The 21,111-nt window shown below is 44.7% G+C and overlaps 1 protein-coding gene across 2 annotated transcripts in view; it reads left to right on the forward strand.

Moving 5' to 3' along the window:
- erich2 (glutamate-rich 2) overlaps window positions 1-21,111 on the forward strand; it is a 289,680-nt gene that overhangs the window by 4,881 nt on the left and 263,688 nt on the right. For both annotated transcript variants that reach the window (XM_038789479.1, XM_038789478.1), the window contains 2 exons: window positions 8,925-8,973; window positions 19,956-19,992. In XM_038789479.1, the coding sequence (XP_038645407.1) occupies window positions 8,925-8,973; window positions 19,956-19,992 (86 nt within the window). The remainder of the gene's footprint in view (window positions 1-8,924; window positions 8,974-19,955; window positions 19,993-21,111) is intronic.

Consider the following 21,111-nt stretch of genomic DNA (forward strand, 5'->3'; position numbering starts at 1 on the left):
CCCTCCTGTCTGGCAGGATATTATGGTCCTACGAAAGCTAACGGCGGTTTAAATGGCCCTCTGCATCTGCCAGTGGGAGACATGCCATTTGTGGGACTGTAAAATCCTGGCCCTGGAGTACTGTGCAGTTTGTGCCTCAATTTTTAAGGAACGATAAACTTGTCTTGGAGGTCGTATTGGGTAGTTGCACTAGATTGATTCCTGGAATGAGAGTCTTGTCTTATAATGAGAGGCTGAGTAAATTGGACTGTACTGCGTGGAATTTTGAAGAATGAGACGTGATTTCATTGGGCTGAATTTTATGCACATCTGGCTGTGGGATGACAGGCAGGGGAGGCATAACATTTGGTGCCATCAAGAGGAGGCGGAGAATGATCATAGAAATTGTAGAATCCATAGTGCAGAAGGAGGCCATTCAGCCTAATCCAGTCTGCACCGACCCTTCGAAAGAGCACCCCTGCTAGGCCCACTCTCCCGCTCTACCCCCCATAACCTGCACATCCTTAGCCACTAAGGGACAATTTAGCATGGCCAATCCAACTAACTTGTGCATCTTTGGACTGTGGGAAGAAACCAGAGCACCCTGAGGAAATCCATGCAGACATGGGGAGGATGTGCAAACTCCACATAGTCACCCAAGGCTGAAATTGCACCTGGGTCCCTGGCACTTTGAGGCAGCAGTGCTAACCACCGTGACAATCATCCATTTGACACGTCTGGCTGAAGGTGGTTGCAAATGTTTCAGACTGGTCTTTTGCACTGACATTCTGGGGTCCCCCATCATTGAGGAAGGTTCTTCAGGCTTTTACCACTTCCCCATTACTGAGACTGGCTTTTTATTCCTGATTTATTAATTAGTGAAATTTAAATGCCATCAACAGACATGGTAGGATTTGAACTGGTGTATCCAGAACATTAGTCCAGACCTCTGGAATACTAGTATATTAGCGATATACTACTTCGACAGTGGAGGAGTCAGAGTTAGGGCTGGATGTCGTAGCTGGCAATGTTAAAACTAATGCTGTGCTTTTCTGAGTGGTGTTTCTGTGGGGCAGCATCTAGATCAGGGGTGGGCAAACTATGGCTCGCGGGCAGCATGCGGCCCGCCAAAGGTCTTTATGCGGCCCACCAAGTCATTAAAAAAAAAATAAAAATTTTTAATTAAAAAATTTAAAAACAAAAAAATTTTTTTTTTTTAAGGTTAATGGGGGGGGGGGCTGTTGGGTTACTTACTGGTATAGGGTGGATACGTTGACTTGAGTAGGGTGGTAATTGCTCGGCACAACATCGAGGGCCGAAGGGCCTGTTCTGTGCTGTACTGTTCTATGTTCTATATGAGGCGCCCAGAATCATAACCGGGTGAAGTAATTATTTTACTTAATATACTATGCGGCCCTTTAAAATTGTGAATTTCTGAATGTGGCCCTTGCACGGAAAAGTTTGCCCACCCATGATCTAGATGATAATTAAGAGGGAGCCAGAATAGTTCCTTGTGAGATATCATAGATAACAGTGAAGAAGGGAGAAAATAAGTCATTGCAGGTGGTAATCTTGTTACATTTAAATGTGAATGGAACCAGGCAAGTATGGTCCTACCCAATATTGAAGGAAAATCGTGTGGTTAACCATGTCAAAGGTCCAGAAGGACGAGGAGGGATAATTTACCACTGTCACATAGGATGTAATTTGCGACTTTGATAAAATCCGTTTTAGTACTGTGGCCGCACAGAAGGCTGATGGGAAGGAAACAAACAAGGGTTCTGGGAAAAATTAGGATTGATTAGAGTGCACTATTCCATCTAAGCTGCATGATTGTATTGTCGTGGAGCAGTTCAGAAAGAACTATGTAGGAAACAAGCCATGCGTGTTCCCTTTTTAAGATGCGCACATGTGCAACTCTGTGGTAACCTTAAAGAGACCACATGGTGGATGAAGCAGGCTGTGCAACAAAGAGAAATTCAAAGTTATTTGGGAGCCAACAACACATTAACCAACTTTGGAGAGGAAAGCGAGGCTGAAGATGGTGGAATCAAGGCGTTTTTTTTTGAGGAGAAAGGTGATGACAGCAGGTTTGTCAGAGAGAGGGACAAAACCTGAAAAGGGAGAGAACGATTTGCAGTGGAAAGGAAAGACTTGCATTAATCATTAACAATATCAACTAAGTTGGAAACCAGGGAAGGAAGCTAGATGGTCAGTGGTTTTGTGAGTCTCGAGTTGTGGGAACATGTGAATCTCCACAGATAAAATGACCTTGGATTGTGTGTGAGGGGAGGTATTAAAAAATTAGAGAAAGATGTGAATACATGTCTAGGGTAGAGTGAACTTTGGAGAATGTTTGACTTAGTGATTTGGGGAAGAGAGGGAAGCAAAAAACTGTTCGGATGGCTGCAGCCTTAGTGACATCATACTTATTGGTTACTCCTGGGTTATATAATGCGATATTAGGCAGGACAAGTTGAACATAAGACATGCAGTGGTCTGCTTAAGGGAGTGGCTGAAAGGGTATGGAAGGCTGACATTTGTAACAATGTAATTTTTATTTCAGATTTCCAGCATCCACAGTATTTTTCTTTTATTATTATGACGTCTATAATCGGCAGCTTTTGTATATTTCCAAATTCTGAAAAACGCACTGTGACCCTGAGGGGAAAAACTCAAATTTCACCAACTTTTCTTGACTGTTTCAGATCAATTTGGGGAATACGGGACATTTAGCTATGCAGACAAGAGTGTTACAGTTTATCTGTTTTTGTGGAGGGGTTGAATACAAATTGAACAATGAATTAGACTACACTTTCTTTTTAAAAAAAAACATTTTTTTATTGAAATGTGAACAATTTGTATACAAAGTTTACTAAAAGCGGAACAATAACACATAATAACAGGAATAACCCCCCCCCCCCTCCCCACAACAATGTAAACTGATCCTCTCCTCTCTCACCCCACCAATTCTTTAAATATTTTATTAGTTTTGCATTTTATATTACATACTGTTAGGGTTTTAGTTTATTACACATGATAGTACAACCAGAAAAAGAAAGAAGGGAGCGGTGCATGCAAAGTATCTAGATAGCAATGCCCCTATTCCAGCCCCATTTAATTGGACTACACTTTCAATTGAACGTTTCTAAAGCCTATTAACTTTGTTTTTTATTTGAATAAATATTAAGCTGAGAAAGGGAGGTTGAGACATACAGAAAGAAAAATGCAAGGAGAGACTTTAATGTCTATTGCTCATTATAAATGATGCTGTAGTGCCCCGAAAGTGATGGGAATTGACTTACTCCACCATTTCCGCCAGTGGTGTGGCCATCCCCGTCTTTTCCTGAGCCTAGGTGTCTATTGAATCTACCTGAGCTAGGTAGTAGGTGCGTGTTATATGTAGAAAGCAACTTCCCAACACCCCATGAAAATTTTAGCAACTTAGAAAACAGAGAATGGATGGAGAATCTTTCCAATTTTGCTCCATTGCATAAGTGGCGAGCGAGCATATTATGCAGTGGTACCATCTGGTTATGTTATTCACATCCTTTTTCGATACTTGAAAGAGATGGCTTTGATAAAATAAATGTCTTATTCTCTGCACTATACATTATCACACCATTTGGGATATTTTATGGCTAATGTGAAAATGTTCCATAAGCTGACCCTGATACTGGGTGAAGTGTGCACCATACATATGTCATTTATTACCAGCTGGCTGCCAAGTGGAAGAGTAGCCCAACAGGGAAGTGTTAATCTAGTTTGAGGAGCAAGAAAGTGCTTCAAGGCGTCACAATACAAACCTAAGCCACTGCTGCATTGGGTGTCCACTCTTGAAATGTATACCACGAACCCTCCAGATGACACACAACTGATGGGATGCCCTTGGCTGTTTATTTTCTGGCTGAGGTGCAGTTCTCAAAATGGAACAGATCTCTCTCAACTGGCTGGCTGTCTTTACACCATTCAGAGGGAAATTCCACAGCACAAATTGTCCTATTGCTTAAATGTATAATTTGTAAAAAATTTATAAGATAGTTTTGGCTGAGAAAAACACTAATTATTCGCTATTGAGTGGAACATTTAGCAACTACGTGAGGTAATTAATTGTTTTCTGTATGTTAATCTGTTAAATTACCGACTGTTTTACAAGAGTTTTTTTCATCAAAACAATTCTCCAGAAGACTTTCTAAGTGTTGTAGCGAGCGGGAATTGCCGCAGGCTTCCCAGCGCTCAGCCCAGCGAGACCAGCAACACTATTCGACTTTAATTGGTCCACTTAATGAGGCCTCACGGGCTTCCCGCCCCAAATGCCGGCTTGCTAGCTGATTTGGCAGGATCACACTCTCCAGCCCCCGCTAACCAAGTCGAGCTGCACTTGCTCAGCCAACCCCAGCCAGCTCGCAACAGTGGCACCCAGGGGACATGCCCCAAGATTCAGGGCTGCTGATCTGGGGAGGCCCATGGCTGCGGTGGAAACCAGGAGAGAATCCTGTTCTCCCGGGGCCCTTGACGGTGAGCCACAGGGCAGCCAGTGCTGCCTGGGGTGAGGTGGCGGCAGTGGCGGCAGCATTCAAACCCTGTGAACCACGCATGTGGCTAACAATACCCTCTGTGTCTCCTCAGGCAAATAACTCCCATAGGCAGGAGAGAGCCCAGACTGGCGGTGCGGTGACAAGAGAATAATCTCTTTGTCACAAGTAAGCTTACATTAACAGTGCAATGAAGTTACTTTGAAAATCCCCCAGTCACCACACTATGGCACCTGTTCGGGCACACTAAGGGAGAATTCAGAATGTCCAATTCAGAATCCTCACCTCCTTCGAGGAGCAGGCCCTGGATGTGACCGGGGTGGCCGAGGACAGGACGGTCACCAATGCAGAGGCTAGCGGACGCCGCAGAGGTGAGGAATCACTGGGCTCCACCTGGGGGACCTGTCAAGCGTGAGTAGAGTGATTGCTTTACTGACTGACCCATCCCTCCCACTGACCACATGTTCATTCTCCTGGGGGTCCTCCATCCGACGGCACCGGCCCACCCCAGGCGGCACCCTCCACCCGCACACATACACACACCTTGGTGGGAACTGTTAGAGGGCAAACTTCGGCTACAATCTGGTGAACATCACATTGCTGATGATGCACATCTGGTGGAGGCAGGAACCCCTAGACAAGACAGCAGTCTGAGGGGCTGCTGGATTCCAGGACCCAACTGGGTCCCAGCTTAATGCTGAGCCTCTGGAACAGGGTTACCCGGAGCTGATGGAGACGATAGGGAGCGGCTGTGACATTCAGAGAGAGTTATGTCAGCATCGCTCCAGCAGATCCATAGTTGATTGGAGGAGTCCCGGGGCTACGGGTGCAGGAGATGGTGCCGGCAATGAGTGGCACGGAGGCCAACACCACTAGGGTGGCGACCGCAGTGGAGAGCCTGGTGCACGACATCGGTATCATGAATGAAGGTGTCCAAGGCATCGCTCAGTTGGTAATGGCTAAGGCCGAGGGTCTCGCTGAGGGATGTGACCCAATACCAGGCCGACCTTGATGAGGTTCTGTGGGACATGCCCTGCTCTCAGATGGGAATGTCTGAGGCTCTGCAGAGCTTGTCCCAGTCGTAGGTGGGCATGGCTGAAGCACTGCAGAGCATGGCCCGGCTATTGGGGATATGTCTCAATCACTGAGGAGCATCTCCGAGGCCATCAACACCGCGGTGCAGACATTGGGAAACTGCCTGGGCTGGCAGAGCCAGATGATGCAGGGCAGCTGGGGCTCGAACCAGCTGCCCCTCTTTCCCCAACGTGGACACCAGAGCCCTATGAGCACCGACCGGGAGGAGGGGGTGCTGAGTGCCAACCCCGATCCATCCCATGGGCGGTGACAGTGGCCAGCAGCTCCCCCACGTTCCATCCCTCTAATGAGGCCGTGTCTCAGAGTCAGCACACTGGACAGGGCGATATAGCTGTGTATCTTGAGTCTGATGCACCATTCCATGACAGCCAGGGTGGCTTCATGGGCCTCATTGTAGTGGGTTTCTGCTTCGATCTCCGGTCTCCGTACTGGCGTCATTAGCCAGGTCGTCAGCGGATACCCCTTACCCACCAAGAACCAGCTGCCCATCCTGGGGTGTTCCTCGAATAGGGCAGGGGAGAATGGGATCAAAGGCTAAGGGGAGAAAGCAGGATTAGGCTATTGAGTTGGATGCAGCCCATGCATCTTTCTGAGCCTGGTCCATGTCAAAAACGATGTAGTCTTCCGCATACAGGGCATTCATGACCTGCCGGATGCAGCTGGGTGCTATGGCCTTTGAGATGCCACACAGGTCCCCACCCAAGCCCTGGAATGATCTGGAGACATAAAGGTTCAGGGATGTGGTGACCTTGACGGCCTTTCCTCCTCCTCCACATGGTGCCAAGTCTGCGAGGACATGGCACAGGTGTTGCCCCGTCTCCTTGTTGAGATGGAGCCTCCTGTAGCATGTGCTGTACGTCATTTGCTTAAATGACCAGCGATACGTGTACACCCTGGGCCGTCGCGCCCCCCCCCCCCCCCTCCCTCCCTGGCCTGATGGGCGGCCAGGTCCTCAGGGTATGAGATGGGGACCGGCACATGGGCCGCTGCCTCGAGCATCTGCAAACGCTGCTGGCGACGTCTTCTCCGACGTCCTGCCACACCACGACCACCAGCACCACTGGGGCAATATCTGATGGGTCCAAACTCCCTGCCATAGCTTTCAATATCTGTAAGGATCCCAGGACCCTCCATTCCCCCATTGATTTCCCTCTTTCCCCAAACCTGGAACACCCTGCCCACGCATACCCGGCCACTGCGGGCTCCCCACACCGGACCCCGGACACCCGCTCACAATGAAATGAAATGAAAATCGCTTACTGTCACGAGTAGGCTTCAATGAAGTTACTGTGAAAAGCCCCTAGTCGGCACATTTTGGCGCCTGTCCGGGGAGGCTGGTATGGGAATCGAACCGTGCTGCTGGCCTGCTTGGTCTGCTTTAAAAGCCAGCGATTTAGCTCAGTGAGCTAAACCAGCCTCTCAACTGTACCGGGTGATGACCGCCTCCCCGTGGCACTCACTCACCCTCCAGCCGCCGACATGTCCCCTGGAGCTATGTCCCATTCCTTGGGTGTTCGGATGTTGGCTGCTGCATGTGTGGTGTTGCCTCCCACAGTGTTCAAACGCAGTGCCCAGGCATCATGCTCTGATTGGGATGTTAGGCAATGACTCCCACATACTACGTGGCCCCCGTGGGGGTTATGGATGGTCGGTGGAGCAGGGACAAAGGTTGCCCCTGGAATGGGTATGAACGACCCAGAGGTTGGTAATGTGAATGGCTGCCCACACCTGTGGAGGGTCCTCCGCCCCCTGACGAGCACTGGTGTGGCAAGTCAAGCACTCCCCGGACTCTTTGCCCTTGCCGGTACTCGCCTCCTCAGCAGCCCTTCTGCCAAGTTCACTTTTTAAAAAAAGGAGTACTAATCGACGCCATTGTGAGCACTTGCTGGGGAGGCCGCTGAATGATGGGAGGCTGTTGGAGAATGGGTGGCTCTCGTTAATTGTATAGAAATGGGGCTTAAGTGGTGACAATTGATTTTGCGTCACGCTACGGCGTAATCCCGATTTTGCCTGTGGGATTGGGTCAGTTGGATCACAAACTGTTTGGCGTCCAGCGCAGATCTCAGTTTTGGCCTTTCCCGCTGTTCACTGGCTGCATTTGCTTGAGCGAAACATAAGGAGGCCGGAAAATCGCACCCAATGGCTCTTAGGTAAATTATAGTTTCTGAGGTAAATTTTTGAAATTGTTTATAGTTGATAGAAATAATTGCCATTCATAAGAATGCAGGTTGAAAATCTTTCTTTTCCACCCACTTTTCAAGAAATGCTAAATTTACTGACTGAACCTTTTTGCCTGGATGTAAAATGAATTTAAATTATAACCGTTCCATGTTTATTGTTCCACGGAGGTGAAGTCAGTTACACGGATAGTGGAATATGTATTTGTTTAAGTAACTGTGATATTTATTCATCTAATTTAAACCTATTTCTGTTCTGGGAAGTTATCAAAAAAAAACTTGATTAATTGTTTGCCGATTAATGTTGAGAAACTCTCAAACCAGTGCTGCTGGACCTGCCTTTATATTGCTACCAAACTCTACATTCAACCTCCAGTTTTAATAAATGGCTGCTTTTTCCCGTCCTCCTCAATGCTGCTCAACACCAACATCTCGACTTCTTCACACAGTCAAAATCAAGTACTGTTGTTTCAGCATTCTCAAATCCCAGGATTGCTCCCAAATGCCACTAAATTTCATTCCATTTCTCCTACCTTCCCAGTATGCTAAGCAGCAGAATTGATGTGGTTCATATATTTTCATATGTCCAAAGATGTGCGGGTTAGGTGGATTGGCCATGCTAAATTGCCCTTGGTGTCCAAAACAGTTAAGTGGGGTTATTGGGGGCAGCATGGTGGCACAATGGGTTAGCCCTGTTGCCTCACGGCGCCGAGGTCCCAGGTTCGATCCCGACTCTGGGTCACTGTCCGTGTGGATTTTGCACATTCTCCCTGTGTTTGTGTGGGTTTCGCCCCCACAACCCAAAGATGTGCAGGCTAGGTGGATTGGCCGCGCTAAATTGCCCCTTAATTGGAAAAATTTAATTGGGCACTCTAAATTTATTAAAAGAAAGTGGCGTTACTGAGTGACGAGGCTAGGGCTTGGGTAGGGTGCTCTTTCCAAGGGCTGGTGAAGACCCGATGGGCCGAATGGCCTCCTTCTGTACTGTCAATTCTATGATTCTATGATTATTTACTTTAAAATTGAGAGTCAAATAACCACATTAACTTGCTTTGCCTTTCGGATTGTCAGTTTTTATTTGTACTGTTTTATTTGAACATATTTGATGTATAATGAACACTGTTAACCTATTTAACAGAGTCCATCTCTTCGACCAGCAGGAAGGTTGGAAGAACTAGTTCCAGAGGGTAGGTAGTTTTTTGTATGAAATCTTTTTTTTACAAAATTATTAGTGGTGTATGAAATGGTCTGTAGTAGGAAGTAATAAAGGAATAAGCAACATCGAGGAGAAATTATTATTATATGCATGTCTTTTCAGCCTGCTTCAGTCATATTGCACTTGAAACACTGACTCTCTCTCTCTCCACAGATACTGCCAGATCTGCTTGAGTTTTCCCAGTATTTTCTGTTTTTAATTCAGATTTCCAGCATCCTCAGTACCTTGCTTTCATTGAGCAAAATTTCAGTCCGTCAGTTCAATTTACGTGAATCACCCATTAATGCCCAGCATCTGCATACAATATGCAATTAACAGATTCCCTTCAACTCTTTTTAAATAAAAATATTATGCAAAAATAAATTAAATCAAAAATCTCCACCTTTTACGAAGTGTTACATTATGAGATGCTCCTCCTCTTGGACCCCTAACAATTTGTGAAATGCGTGCATTTCTTTTCATTAAACAGTCAGACAGCTGATGCTTTACATACACTAATTTAATTTGTTAGATTTCCTTTCTTTTTGGTATTTGTTTGAAGATAGCAATCTGTAATATTTTCTCACTCATACTTTTCAGAAAGTGTACATAATTCCACAACGAATGGTTAATTCAATGGGAATACTATCTTCAGTATGTCCATTGTATAGTCTCACTCAAAATATTTAACAAATAGAATCTCATATCCACTGTATCCACAAATGCCAATGTTTGGCAGCCAGAGGACTTAAATAACTCTTTTTATCTTTTTAATCTTCTCAGCTTCCAAAGGTAAAATGACATTTCTCATTCTTGCCCATCAGAAATATTATGAAACCAGCTGTTCTCAAATACCCATCAAGAAAATTAGTATGTGAAACATCACTAAAAATGACTAGCTTCCTATTCTTTGAGTCAGTTAAGTGTGCATTCATCTATATTTAATTATCTTAATGTTTTGTATGCTCTTAAAACATTATCGACTTTAGGATGTTTTAGCCTAGTACTTTAGTTCAACACATCAAAATTTGGTCAGGTCTGTGAGCACAACCGTTCAACTGGCCAATCAAGCATTGCTATTGTTCTATCTCTTCTTTAGAGGTAGCTTCATCTTCTGCAAGGACCTGGTATGATTAACTTGAATGCAATACCCTTTAAAGAGGATTGGTGATTTAAAGTTATGCTTACCTACTCTGAAAAGCATGACTGAATTTTAATTCTACCTAAATGATACATTTAAAAATTCTACAGGAGCACGGAATAATAAATCAACATCCGTCAAGAAGATGAACAAAATACAATACAGTACAGGAATAGGCTCTTCGGCCCTCCAAACCTGTACCGGTCATGATACTAGCCTTTGCCAAAATCCTCAGCACTTCCTTGTGCCGTATAACTCTATACCCATCCTATCCATTTATTTGTCAAGATGCCTTTTGAACGCTGTTAATGTCTGCTTCCAAAACCTCCCCAGGCATCGCATTTGAGGCACTCACTACCCTCTGCGTAAAAAAAACCTGCCTCGCACATCGCCTCTAAACTTTACCCCACGGACCTTAAACCTATGCCCCCTGGTGACTGACTCTTTTACCCTAAGAAAGAGTGCCTGCCCATCCACTCTATCCATGCCCCTCATAATCTTGTAGACTTCTATCAGGTTACCCCTCAACCGCCGTTTTTCTAATGAAAACAGTCCAAGTCTATTCAGCCTCTCCAGAGAGCTAACACTTTCGAGACCAGGCAGCATCCTGGTAAACCTCCACTGCACCCTCTCCAAAGCCTCCATATCCTCCTGCTGTGTGACAACCAGAATTGTGCGCAATATTCCAAGTGTGGTCGTACCAGGGTTCTATGCAACTGTAGCATGACTTGCCAGTTTTTATACACGATGCCCCATCCAATGAAGGCAAGCATTCCATATGCTTTCTTGACTACCTTGTCCACTTGTGTTGCCACCTTCAAAGATCTGTGTGCCTGCATACTCAGATCTCTCTGACTTTCTATATTCCTAAGAGTTTTGCCATTTACGGTATATTTCCCCTCTACTGTAGACCTACCAAAATGCATTATCTCACATTTGCCTGGATTAAACTCCATTTGCCATTTCTCTGCCCAAGTCACAAACCTCTCTGTATCCTGCTGCATCCTCTGACAATCCTCAACACTATCTGCCACTCCACGAACCTTGGGTGTCATCCGCGAACTTACTAATCAGACCAGCAACATTTCCCTCCAAATCGTTTTTGTATATTACAAACAACAGAGGCCCCAGCACAGATCCCGTGGAACACCATTAGTCGCAACCTTCCATTCAGAAAAACTCCTTTCTGCTGCTACCCTTTGCCTTCTGTGACCAAATCAGTTCTATATCCATCTTACCACCTCACCTCTGATCCCGTGTGACTTCACCTTGTGTACCAGTCTGCCATGAGGCACCTTGTCAAAGGCTTTACTGAAGTCCATGTAAACAACATCCACCACCCTCCCCTCATCAATCATCTTTGTCACCTCCTCAAAAGACTCGATCAAGTTAGTGAGGCACGACCTCCCCTTTAGAAAACCATGCTGTCTATCGCTAATGAGTCTATTTGTTTCCAAATGGGTATAAATCCTGTTCCTGAAAATTCTCTTTAATAATTTACCTACTACTGACGTGAGGCTCGCTGGCCTATAGTTTCCAGGATTATCCCTGCTACCTTTCTTAAACAGCGGTAGCACACTAGCTATTCTCCAGTTCTATGGGATCTTACCTATAGCCAATGAGGATACAAAGATGTCAGTCAAAGCCCCAGCAATTTCCTCCCTTGCTCCCCTCAGAATTCTGGGGTAAATCCCATCTGGTCCAGGAGACTTAAATGTTTTTCTTAATGATACCTATAAAAGCATTAAAAAAATTATTTCATGGGACGTAAGCATTGCTAGCTAGGCCAACACATTTACTCCTGATCCCTAATTACTCTTGAAGGTGGTGGTGAGTTATCTTCCTGAACCGCTGCAGCCCATCTGTTGGTACATCCACAGTGCTGTAAGGAAAAAGTTCCAGAATTTTGATCCAGCGACACGAAGGAATGGCAATATAGTTCCACATCAGGATGGTGTGCAGCTTGGAGGGGAACATGCAGGTTGTGGTGTTACCGTGCACCTTTTAGATGGTAGAGGCTGTGGTTTAGAAGTTGCTGCTGAATGTGCCTTGGTGAGTTGTTGCAGTGCATTTTGTAGATGGTACACTCTGCTGCCACCATGTGTTAGTGATGGAGCGAGTGGACGTTGAAGGAGTTGGATGGTGTGCCAATCAAGCGGGCTGCTTTGTTCTGGATGGTGTTGAGCTTCTTGGGTGTTATGGAGCTGTACTCATACAATCTTACAGTGCAGATGGAGGCCATTTGGCCCATCTAGTCTGCACCGGCCCTAGGAAAGAGAATCCTACTTAACCCCACACCTCCACCCAATCCCTGTAACCCAGTAACTCCACCTAATCTTTTGGACAATCCACCTAACTGCACATCTTTGGACTGTGGGAGGAAACCGGAACACCCGGTGGAAACCCATGCAGACATGGGGAGAACGTGCAGACTCCGCACAGACAGTGACCCAAGCCAGGAATTGAACCTGGGACCCTGGAGCTGTGTCGCAACAGTGTTTCATCCAGGCAAGTGGAGAGGATTTAATCACGCTCCTGACTTGTCCCTTGTAGATGGTGGACAGACTTTGGGAGTCAGGAGGTGAATTACTCCAATGTAGAATACCCAGCCTCTGGCCTGCTCTTGTAGCCACAGTGTGTGTATATATATATACATGTATATATATAAGGCTGGTCCGGTTCAGTTTTTGCTTCATGGTAATCCTGCAGGATGTTAAGAGTGGGGGGATTCAGTGACGGTAATGCCTATAAATGTCATGGGCCAATGGTTGGATTCTCTCTTGCTGGAGATGGTCATTGCCTATCATTTGTGTTGCACAAACGTTATTTCCACTTATCAACCAAAGCCTGAATATTAACCAGGTCTTGCTGGATTTGAACATGATCTGCTTCAGTATCTGAAGAGTTGCGAATGGTGTTGAACATTGTGCAGTCATCAGCAAACTTCTGACTTATGATGGAGGGAAGGTCATGATGAAACAGCTGAAGATGGTTGGGCCTCGGATACGACCCAGAAGAACTCCTGCATTAATGTCCTGTATGACAGAGCAAATTGGTCTTCATCAACCACAACCATCTTCCATTTGTGCTAGGTATGTCTCCAACCAGTGGAGAATTTTCCCCTGATTTTTCCCCTGATTCCTATTGACTCCAGTTTTGCTCGGGCTCCTTGATACCATACACAGTCAAATGCAGCTTTGATGTGAAGGGCAGTTACTCTTGCCTCACCTCTGGCATTCAGCTCTTTTGGCTATGTTTGGACTAAGGTTGGAATGAGGTTAGGAACCCAAACTGAGTGATTTTGACCCAGCAACAGTTGGTTGATACTGGGTGGTCCATTCTTTTCATTCCATAATTACTTCTTGTAGCGGTTGTGACACAACTTAGTGGCTTGCTAGGCCACTTCAGAATGCATTTAAGAGTTAACCACGTGTCTGTGGGTCTGGAGTTATGTAATGAAGATTCTAGATTTCCTTCCATAAAGGACATTAGTGAATTAGGTGGGTTTTTATGAAAATTGACAATAGTTTATTGGCCACTATTACTAGCTTTTAATTCTAAATTTAATAATTTAATTATTACTAGCTTTTAATTCTAGATTTAATAACTTAATTATTGATCCCATCTCCCCAGGGCATTAGCCTGGAGATTGCTAGTTCAGTGATGTTACCATTGTGTCACCAGCTTCCCTATGGACTCCCAAGAGGGAACAAATAATGAGGGAAACCACTAAAGAGATTTTCAAGATTAGATTTGCCTCCCCGAACAGGTGCCGGAATGTGGTGACTAGGGGCTTTTCACAGTAACTTCATTTGAAGCCTACTTGTGAAAATAAGCGATTTTTCATTTTTCAGCTGTGGGGGAGTCCGCTCTAATACCGATCATGTGAGAGTACCTTTAAGAAATGGGTGTTTATCAAATAGCTGTAGTGAGGGAAGCATGGTGGCGCACTGGTTAGCTTTGCTGCCTCATGGCACTGAGGTCCCAGGTTCAATCCCGGCTCTGGGTCACTGTCTGTGTGGAGTTTGCACATTCTCCCCGTGTTTGCTTGGGTTTCGCTCCCACAACCCAAAGTTGTGTAGGGTAGGTGGATTGGCCACGCCAAATTGCCTCTTAATTGGAAAAAATGAATTAGGTACTCTAAATGTATAAAAAATAAATAAATAGTTGTAGTTGGTGTACCTTAAGAAATGGGTGTTTATCAAATAGCTGCAGAGTGTGGATGGAGCTGGGCTGTGTGGATGGAGCTGGGCTGTCTGGCTGTTTTACTTTCGCTTTGAGCTAGCAGCTACAGGGTGTGTTTAGTTTCATTTTGCAGATTGGGAGCTGCATCCAGCAAAACCAGGTGTAATTCTGATTTCTTTCTGCATGAAAGGAATGTCTTAATCACTTGCTAATTTGAAAGTGGTAACTACTCTCTGTAGAGAATTTAAACCCGATCTCTGTGTTAATGAGAATATTTGTCTTGTGGATGTTGCAAGGAAAGATTCAGGGTTACTTATAGAGTACTGTATTCTTTTTGAGGGAGTATTTACGTTGATAGTTGCTAAGATGTTTACTGTGTGTGTTTAAAAATGTCAACTGGATTTAGAGAATAAACATTGTTTTAATTTAAAAGTACCTTAGCTCTCTGTTGCACCACAAGTGGGCCTTTGTGCTCTCCATAGCCAAAATCTATTAAAGGTTATGGGTCAGGTGAACTCCATGATACACTTTGGGGTTCTCTAAACCCTGGCCCATAACAACCCTCCAAAATACCTAATGCTCTTCAAAGCCCCTAGTAACTAGCCACACTTTAGGCTTTTGAGTCCCTTCTGCAAGCACTTTTTCAATACATAGCCATCTCTGTGATGTAGCTGGTGTCCCTTATCTGGTATTTCATCATAAACGCCAAACTTTCTACATCTAAACCCTTTGTTTTTGCCTCCCTTATTCATTTATCCTCTAATTTATTGGTAGCAATCAAAACTCCACGATCATGTGGCCTTCTGTTTCTAGTTCTGTTCTGAAGCTGTTTTGTGTTCTTTACTTTATTTAATCTATGGCCTATATGGCCTATACTTGCACTATCAGAGGGGTTTCCTCCGATTTGTCATTGTTTTCTGACACAAGAATCACTTCTGGACTCACTATAAGTACTAACGCTGTGCTTTTTTACTCTCAACTCTTTCACCTCATTATGTTTATTGAGATTTTACATTTTCTAAACAATATAATGCACAAAGTTGCAAAATAATGTCGCACCCAAAGCAAGGAAGTAAAAAAAACATACAGCTTAACCTCCATGAGCACAGTGTGGAACACGAGAACAAAATCACAATTGGCTCAAAACCATCACTCAGTGATCCAGCACAGCCTTCTCTTCCTGGAGTCCAGACCACCTGCATCCATGTAGGAGTAAGGAATGGATTAGTCACACCCACCCTTGCAAAAACAGAAGAAAATGCACCGAAACCCAGATCTACAAAGACATACTCCATAATGCAACAAAACCCCAAACCCTGACCAGGCGGAATCACAATTATTTATTTATTTAAAAAAAATATTTTTATTATCCTAACTTCCCTCTTTTTCATAAAATATGCAACTAACAATAACCAATACAATAACAATCCCCCAACCAGAATCCCTTTCAACATACAAACCCAAACATGACCCCAACATCCCAAATACAAAACAAGAAAGACCAAAAGAGAATCCACAGTCATCCCATACATGGTAATCAATACACAATACTCTCAACCCCCCCCCCTCCCCACCCCCACATCCAATCTTGAAAGTGCAGAATAAACAATGCCCATGAACTGTAGAACCCTTCCCTCCTCCCCCTCAACTTGAACTTCACATTCTCGTCACAAATTCCAAAAGATTCCCCCGCAAAGCCAAGGCACAGGGCAGAGAAGCTGACCTCCAACCCAGCAGGACCTGCCTTCAGGCAATCAGCAAGGCAAAGGCTAAAACATCTGCTCCTACACCCGCTTGCTGCCCGGGCTGGCATGCCACCCCAAAAATGGCTTCTAGGGGCCCTCCCTGGTTCAAACCTCACATGTACTGCCCCCGAGATGACCTTAAAAACCTCCCTCCAGTTCCGGGCAAGACCAAAAGCTGTGAACATAGTTTGCGGGGTCCTCCCACAGCGATCACACACCTCTTCCATCCCCTCAGAGTCGGCTCAACTTCGCCCTTGTGAGGGGCGCCCACAACCTTCAACTGTATCAGCCCCAACCTCGTGCACTAGGTTAAGTCGGTTACCCTCTGGAGCATCACAGCCCATCCTCTATACCCTCCCCCAACTCTTCCTCCCACTTAGCTTTAATCCCCTCCAATGATACCTTGTCCTCCCCCAGAATCTTCCCATAAATCGCTGATTCCACCCCCTTCTCCATGCCCCCTGTCGTCAATACCTCTTCCAACAATGTGGATGCCGGCGCCCAACTCACTGTTGGAAAGAAAAGAGAGGATCAGCAACAGTAAAAATATGTTTACCTTATGGTGAGGCCCATCGGATCATCAAAGACAGAAAGGAAAAGGGAAGAAGAGCGAAGAAACAGACCCAACCGGCTATCTCACCTGATGACAACACTCACCGGCAAAGAAGAGAACAGGCCGCATAATCAACAAAAAGGGGGGGGGGAGAACCTCCCTCTCTCAGGAGAACCACAGGCTATCCACCAAGGCACAGAGCTCAACCCAACCCCTGCCCCCTGTGCGCCTGAGAGACCAGGAGACAAAACCCAGCCCTCCAGGAAGCCTCTTTCCATGTCCTCGGAGAGAGTCATCTCGAGCCACTAGTGGTAACAGAATAATAGCCAAAGCACTAGGCCTGGCCTAGCCCAGCACCAAACAAAGCTAAAAAAAACAACCTATACCCCCAGGGCCTTCAACACACGCCAAGAAAAACCCCAATCTCGCCCTTACTCTTCCAGCCCTATCCAGAGCAATGCACTATGAGAGGATGATTACTGCCGCCCGGCTAAGAGGTTTCCACCTGTGAAGAAGAGCAATCATCAAGAGATCTAATAATTAGGCACCCTAGGAAGGAGGGCTGACTCCGTCCTCCGTGGCAAAACACAGAGCCCCTCCCACAACCACAAGGCCTAGTCGGGAGAAGAAGGAACAGAGCTCTTTTAAATGCAAGAACCTTCTTGTGAGCCTCCACTGCTCTTGTAAAGATACTCTACAGTATCTACATGTGCTCTGACGACTGCACCACAGGGTCAAAAATCTCTGACCAGGCAACAGCAACATCTTCGAATGTGGCCATCATCCTTATGAACCCTGTACCACCAAGACAAGAGCCCGCTCAGCAGCAACTGTGACACTCCCAGCTGGAATCCACCCCAACTCGCTCCGATGCCCTGAAAAGAAAATGAGGATTTAAGCACTTTGTTCTAGGCTTTCTCTCACAAAAAGGCCAATCAGGAACTGCCTGGGATGACACAAACCATGCAACCAGTGAAAAAACAATTAAGAAATGCACATCAGAATTAAACGACTGATTAAAAGACACACCGAGCCAGAGCTCACAAAAACCCATCCGCTCCACACTCACATCATGTGCTGCCCCCCACCCCTCCCCTATCAAATTCTCCAGTAGGTTTAGGTTCCCCTCCAGATTCAAAACTTATTGGATCCCTCCATTCATCAGACCCATCTGAATTATCGCCTGAGCTATTAATAATAATCTTTATTAGTGTCACAAGTAGGCTGACATTAACATTGCAACAAAGTTGCTGTGAAAATCCCCTAGTCGCCACACAGCGCTAGTCCCCTGTTCGAGTACACTGAGGGAGAATTCAAATGGCTACTTCACCTAACAAACCCAAACAGACATAGGGAGAATGTGCAGACTCCGAGCAGACTCCGAGCAGACTCCGCGCAGACAGTGACCCAAGCTGGGATTCGAACCCAGGTCCCTGGCACTGTGAAGCAACAGTGCTGACCTCTGTGCTACTGGGTTATTACCTAACAAACTCAAACAGACATAGGGAGAATGTGCAGACTCCGTGCAGACTCCGCGCAGACAGTGAGCCAAGCTGGGATTCGAACCCAGGTCCCTGGCACTGTGAAGCAACAGTGCTAACCACTGTGCTACTGGGTTATTACCAATCATCAAACACTCTATTCTTTGTTTCACTGCAGAACATCTTATTTGTTCTACAAAGGCTTGAGGAAATGACATCTTCTCACTCTAAGTTTTACCCTTCCAGGCACAGAAACATAAAATTAAATCCACTTAAAACTATACCTTATTTCTAATGTTTTCCAATACAAATATAAATCTCTTAAAACTACCCTTGTTTTCCTAACACGGTGGGCAAGACAAATGTGGCCTGGAATAAATTCCACACGCCGTTATTTCAATTGTTTTTTCTGGCAGTTGGCATTTAATTATTTCCTCATCAATTATTTTGCATTTGTTTCTTATTTTTTTATGTTTTTTGCTAAAGCCTTTGTTTTGGTGTTGTTGCACACCAGTTCTAAAAGTAAGTAAGCAGCTGCAACAGGCGGTAAAAGGAGGTAATATTGGTGTATTGGCCTTAATAAAAAGAATTTGCAAGCAGGAGCAGGGGTGCCTTGCTGCAATTATACAGGGTATTGGTGAGACTACACCTGGAATATTGTGTGCAGTTGTGATCTCCTTCTCTGAGGAAAGATGTTCATGCTATAGAGGAGTGCAGACTGTTTCCTGCGATGGCGGGACTGATGTATGAGGAGAGAGTAAGTCGGTTATGATTATATTCCTTGATGTTTAGAAGAATGAGGGGGTATCCCCTGTAGACCTATAAATTCTAACAGGACTAGAAAAGGCAGATGCAGGAACGATGTTCCTGATGGCGGGGGAGTCCAGACAAGGGGTTACAATCTTAAAGATACCGGGCAGACCATTTAGGCTGAGATGAGAAATTTCTTTAGCCACTGAGTGGTAAGCATGTGGAATTCGCTACCACAGAAAGCAGTTGAGGCCAAAATATTGTATGTTTTCAAGAAAGAGTTAGACAAAGCTTTGTGGCTAAAGGGATCAAAGGATATGGGAGGAAAGCGGGAACAGGTTACTGAGTTGGATGATCACCCATGATCATAATGAGTGGTGGAGTAGGCTCAAAGGCTGAATGGCACGCTCCTCCTATTTTCTATATTTCTCATTCGCACCTTTTGTGTTCCTTCGTGATATTGCATTACTCTATCTCTCTAACATCTTTAAGATTTGCGTCTTTACTGTGCCCGTTTAGTCTGATTGGCCTGTTGTGCATTCCCTTCCTTTTGCCTCACTTGTGGCACAAGCACTAACTGCTTTGGTTTTACTCTCTCGAACTCCCTCCAAACTCATCTCCCCTTTCACTTTTGTTTTTATCTGTCTTTAACAACCTTCTTGTAATCTTTCTTTATACTTAAAATTTTGACCACCTCTCCTAACTTTTCTATTTAACATCTCTTGCTTCTTTTATATTTTTCTTTCCTCTGTGACATGTCTACTTTTGCCTATGTTAAGGGAACAATACAGATGCAGTCACCTTTGAGCACCCTGAATTGATTGTGCTGTGCTAGGTTGTTATAAATACACTGAAAATCCCATTAACCATTCTCTGCTTATTTCTCCTAGATAGTTTCACCTGCATTGAAACCATTAGTTCAGTGTACCCTTCATTTATATACCTTGTTTCACACACAAATGTAGATGCTTCCCGCTCATGAATGTGCAGCTTATTAACATTTTTTAGTGACTTATATTTCTGCTGTAAAACTAAATCAATTATTCTATTTGCCTCAGTTTAAGAAATAAATATTTTCAGTTTTGATTCTTGACAATGCCTCTTCGTGTTCTTTTGTAGATGCATTAATTGTGGCGCCTTTGCAAGTAATGGCACGGTAAGTATAGTAGAATACCTTCTCCACATGTACCCAAACTTGTAGAAGACCAGTTACTATTATTTATATTGATGAAGTAAATATAGATGACCTTAGTATGACTTTTCTTCTGGGGAACATTAGGATAAATGATACAAGGCAAGAGTGTTGGCAAAAAACTTTATTCAATGTGAGCACAGATTGAACAATCAGACTCATAGTTCAGTGTATCCAAACATAATATCTCTTATTTAACAGCAAATGGAGGCACACTGATTTCCACATGTAATATCTGATTTGGGTATTTCGTCAAGCGAGGTTCAATGTTGGGAACAGACCATATCATGTTGAAATTTAAATTGCCAACAATTATTGCATGAAAGAATTGTGAAGTATGTAAATATTTTTTATTTTGTTTAAAATATTATTTTAACATGAGAAATTTTTGCTACTGAGGAAAAAGGTGGATTCTTTCTTTTTCCCACCCAAAAAATACTTTGATTTGGTTTGTTCAACAAGTATCTGTTATGGTGAAAGTCGGTAAGGCTTTACCTATTATAAAATTTTGGTATAAGCTTTCCCATTCCAGGATTTAAAAATAAAAAGTGTTTATTAAAATCTTTTCATAATGACCAGGAGCTGGGAACCAGCTGTGGGACCAGGAGCTGGGAACCAGCTGTGGGACCAGGAGCTGGGAACCAGCTGTGGGACCAGGAGCTGGGAACCAGCTGTGGGACCAGGAGCTGGGAACCAGCTGTGGGACCAGGAGCTGGGAACCAGCTGTGGGACCAGGAGCCTCGAGGGCCATTAGGAACCAGGGGTGTTCCGAATGTTTAAATCCATCAGCAAGAAGACAATGAAGCCCACACTTGAACTGAGGAGTTCACAATGTTGAGGTGCTAAAGGAACGTTTTAGGACTGTTTAGTGAAAAGGTAATGAAGGGACCCACATAAAACCTTGGAGCTTGGAGAATAGCTGGAATACTGAGGAGAATTGAAGTGAATTCTGGAGAGGTTTGGGATGGTCCTAGGAACAAAAGCGAATGAACCTTCAACGCATTTCTACATATAAGAGAATTCTTGGGGTGAGATTAAAAAGTAGAATCAAAGCATTTCTTTTTTATCGATAGTGTTTGTACA

This window comes from Scyliorhinus canicula, chromosome 2 (genome assembly GCF_902713615.1).
Source record: "Scyliorhinus canicula chromosome 2, sScyCan1.1, whole genome shotgun sequence".
In the NCBI taxonomy this organism is placed as follows: Eukaryota; Metazoa; Chordata; class Chondrichthyes; order Carcharhiniformes; family Scyliorhinidae; genus Scyliorhinus; species Scyliorhinus canicula.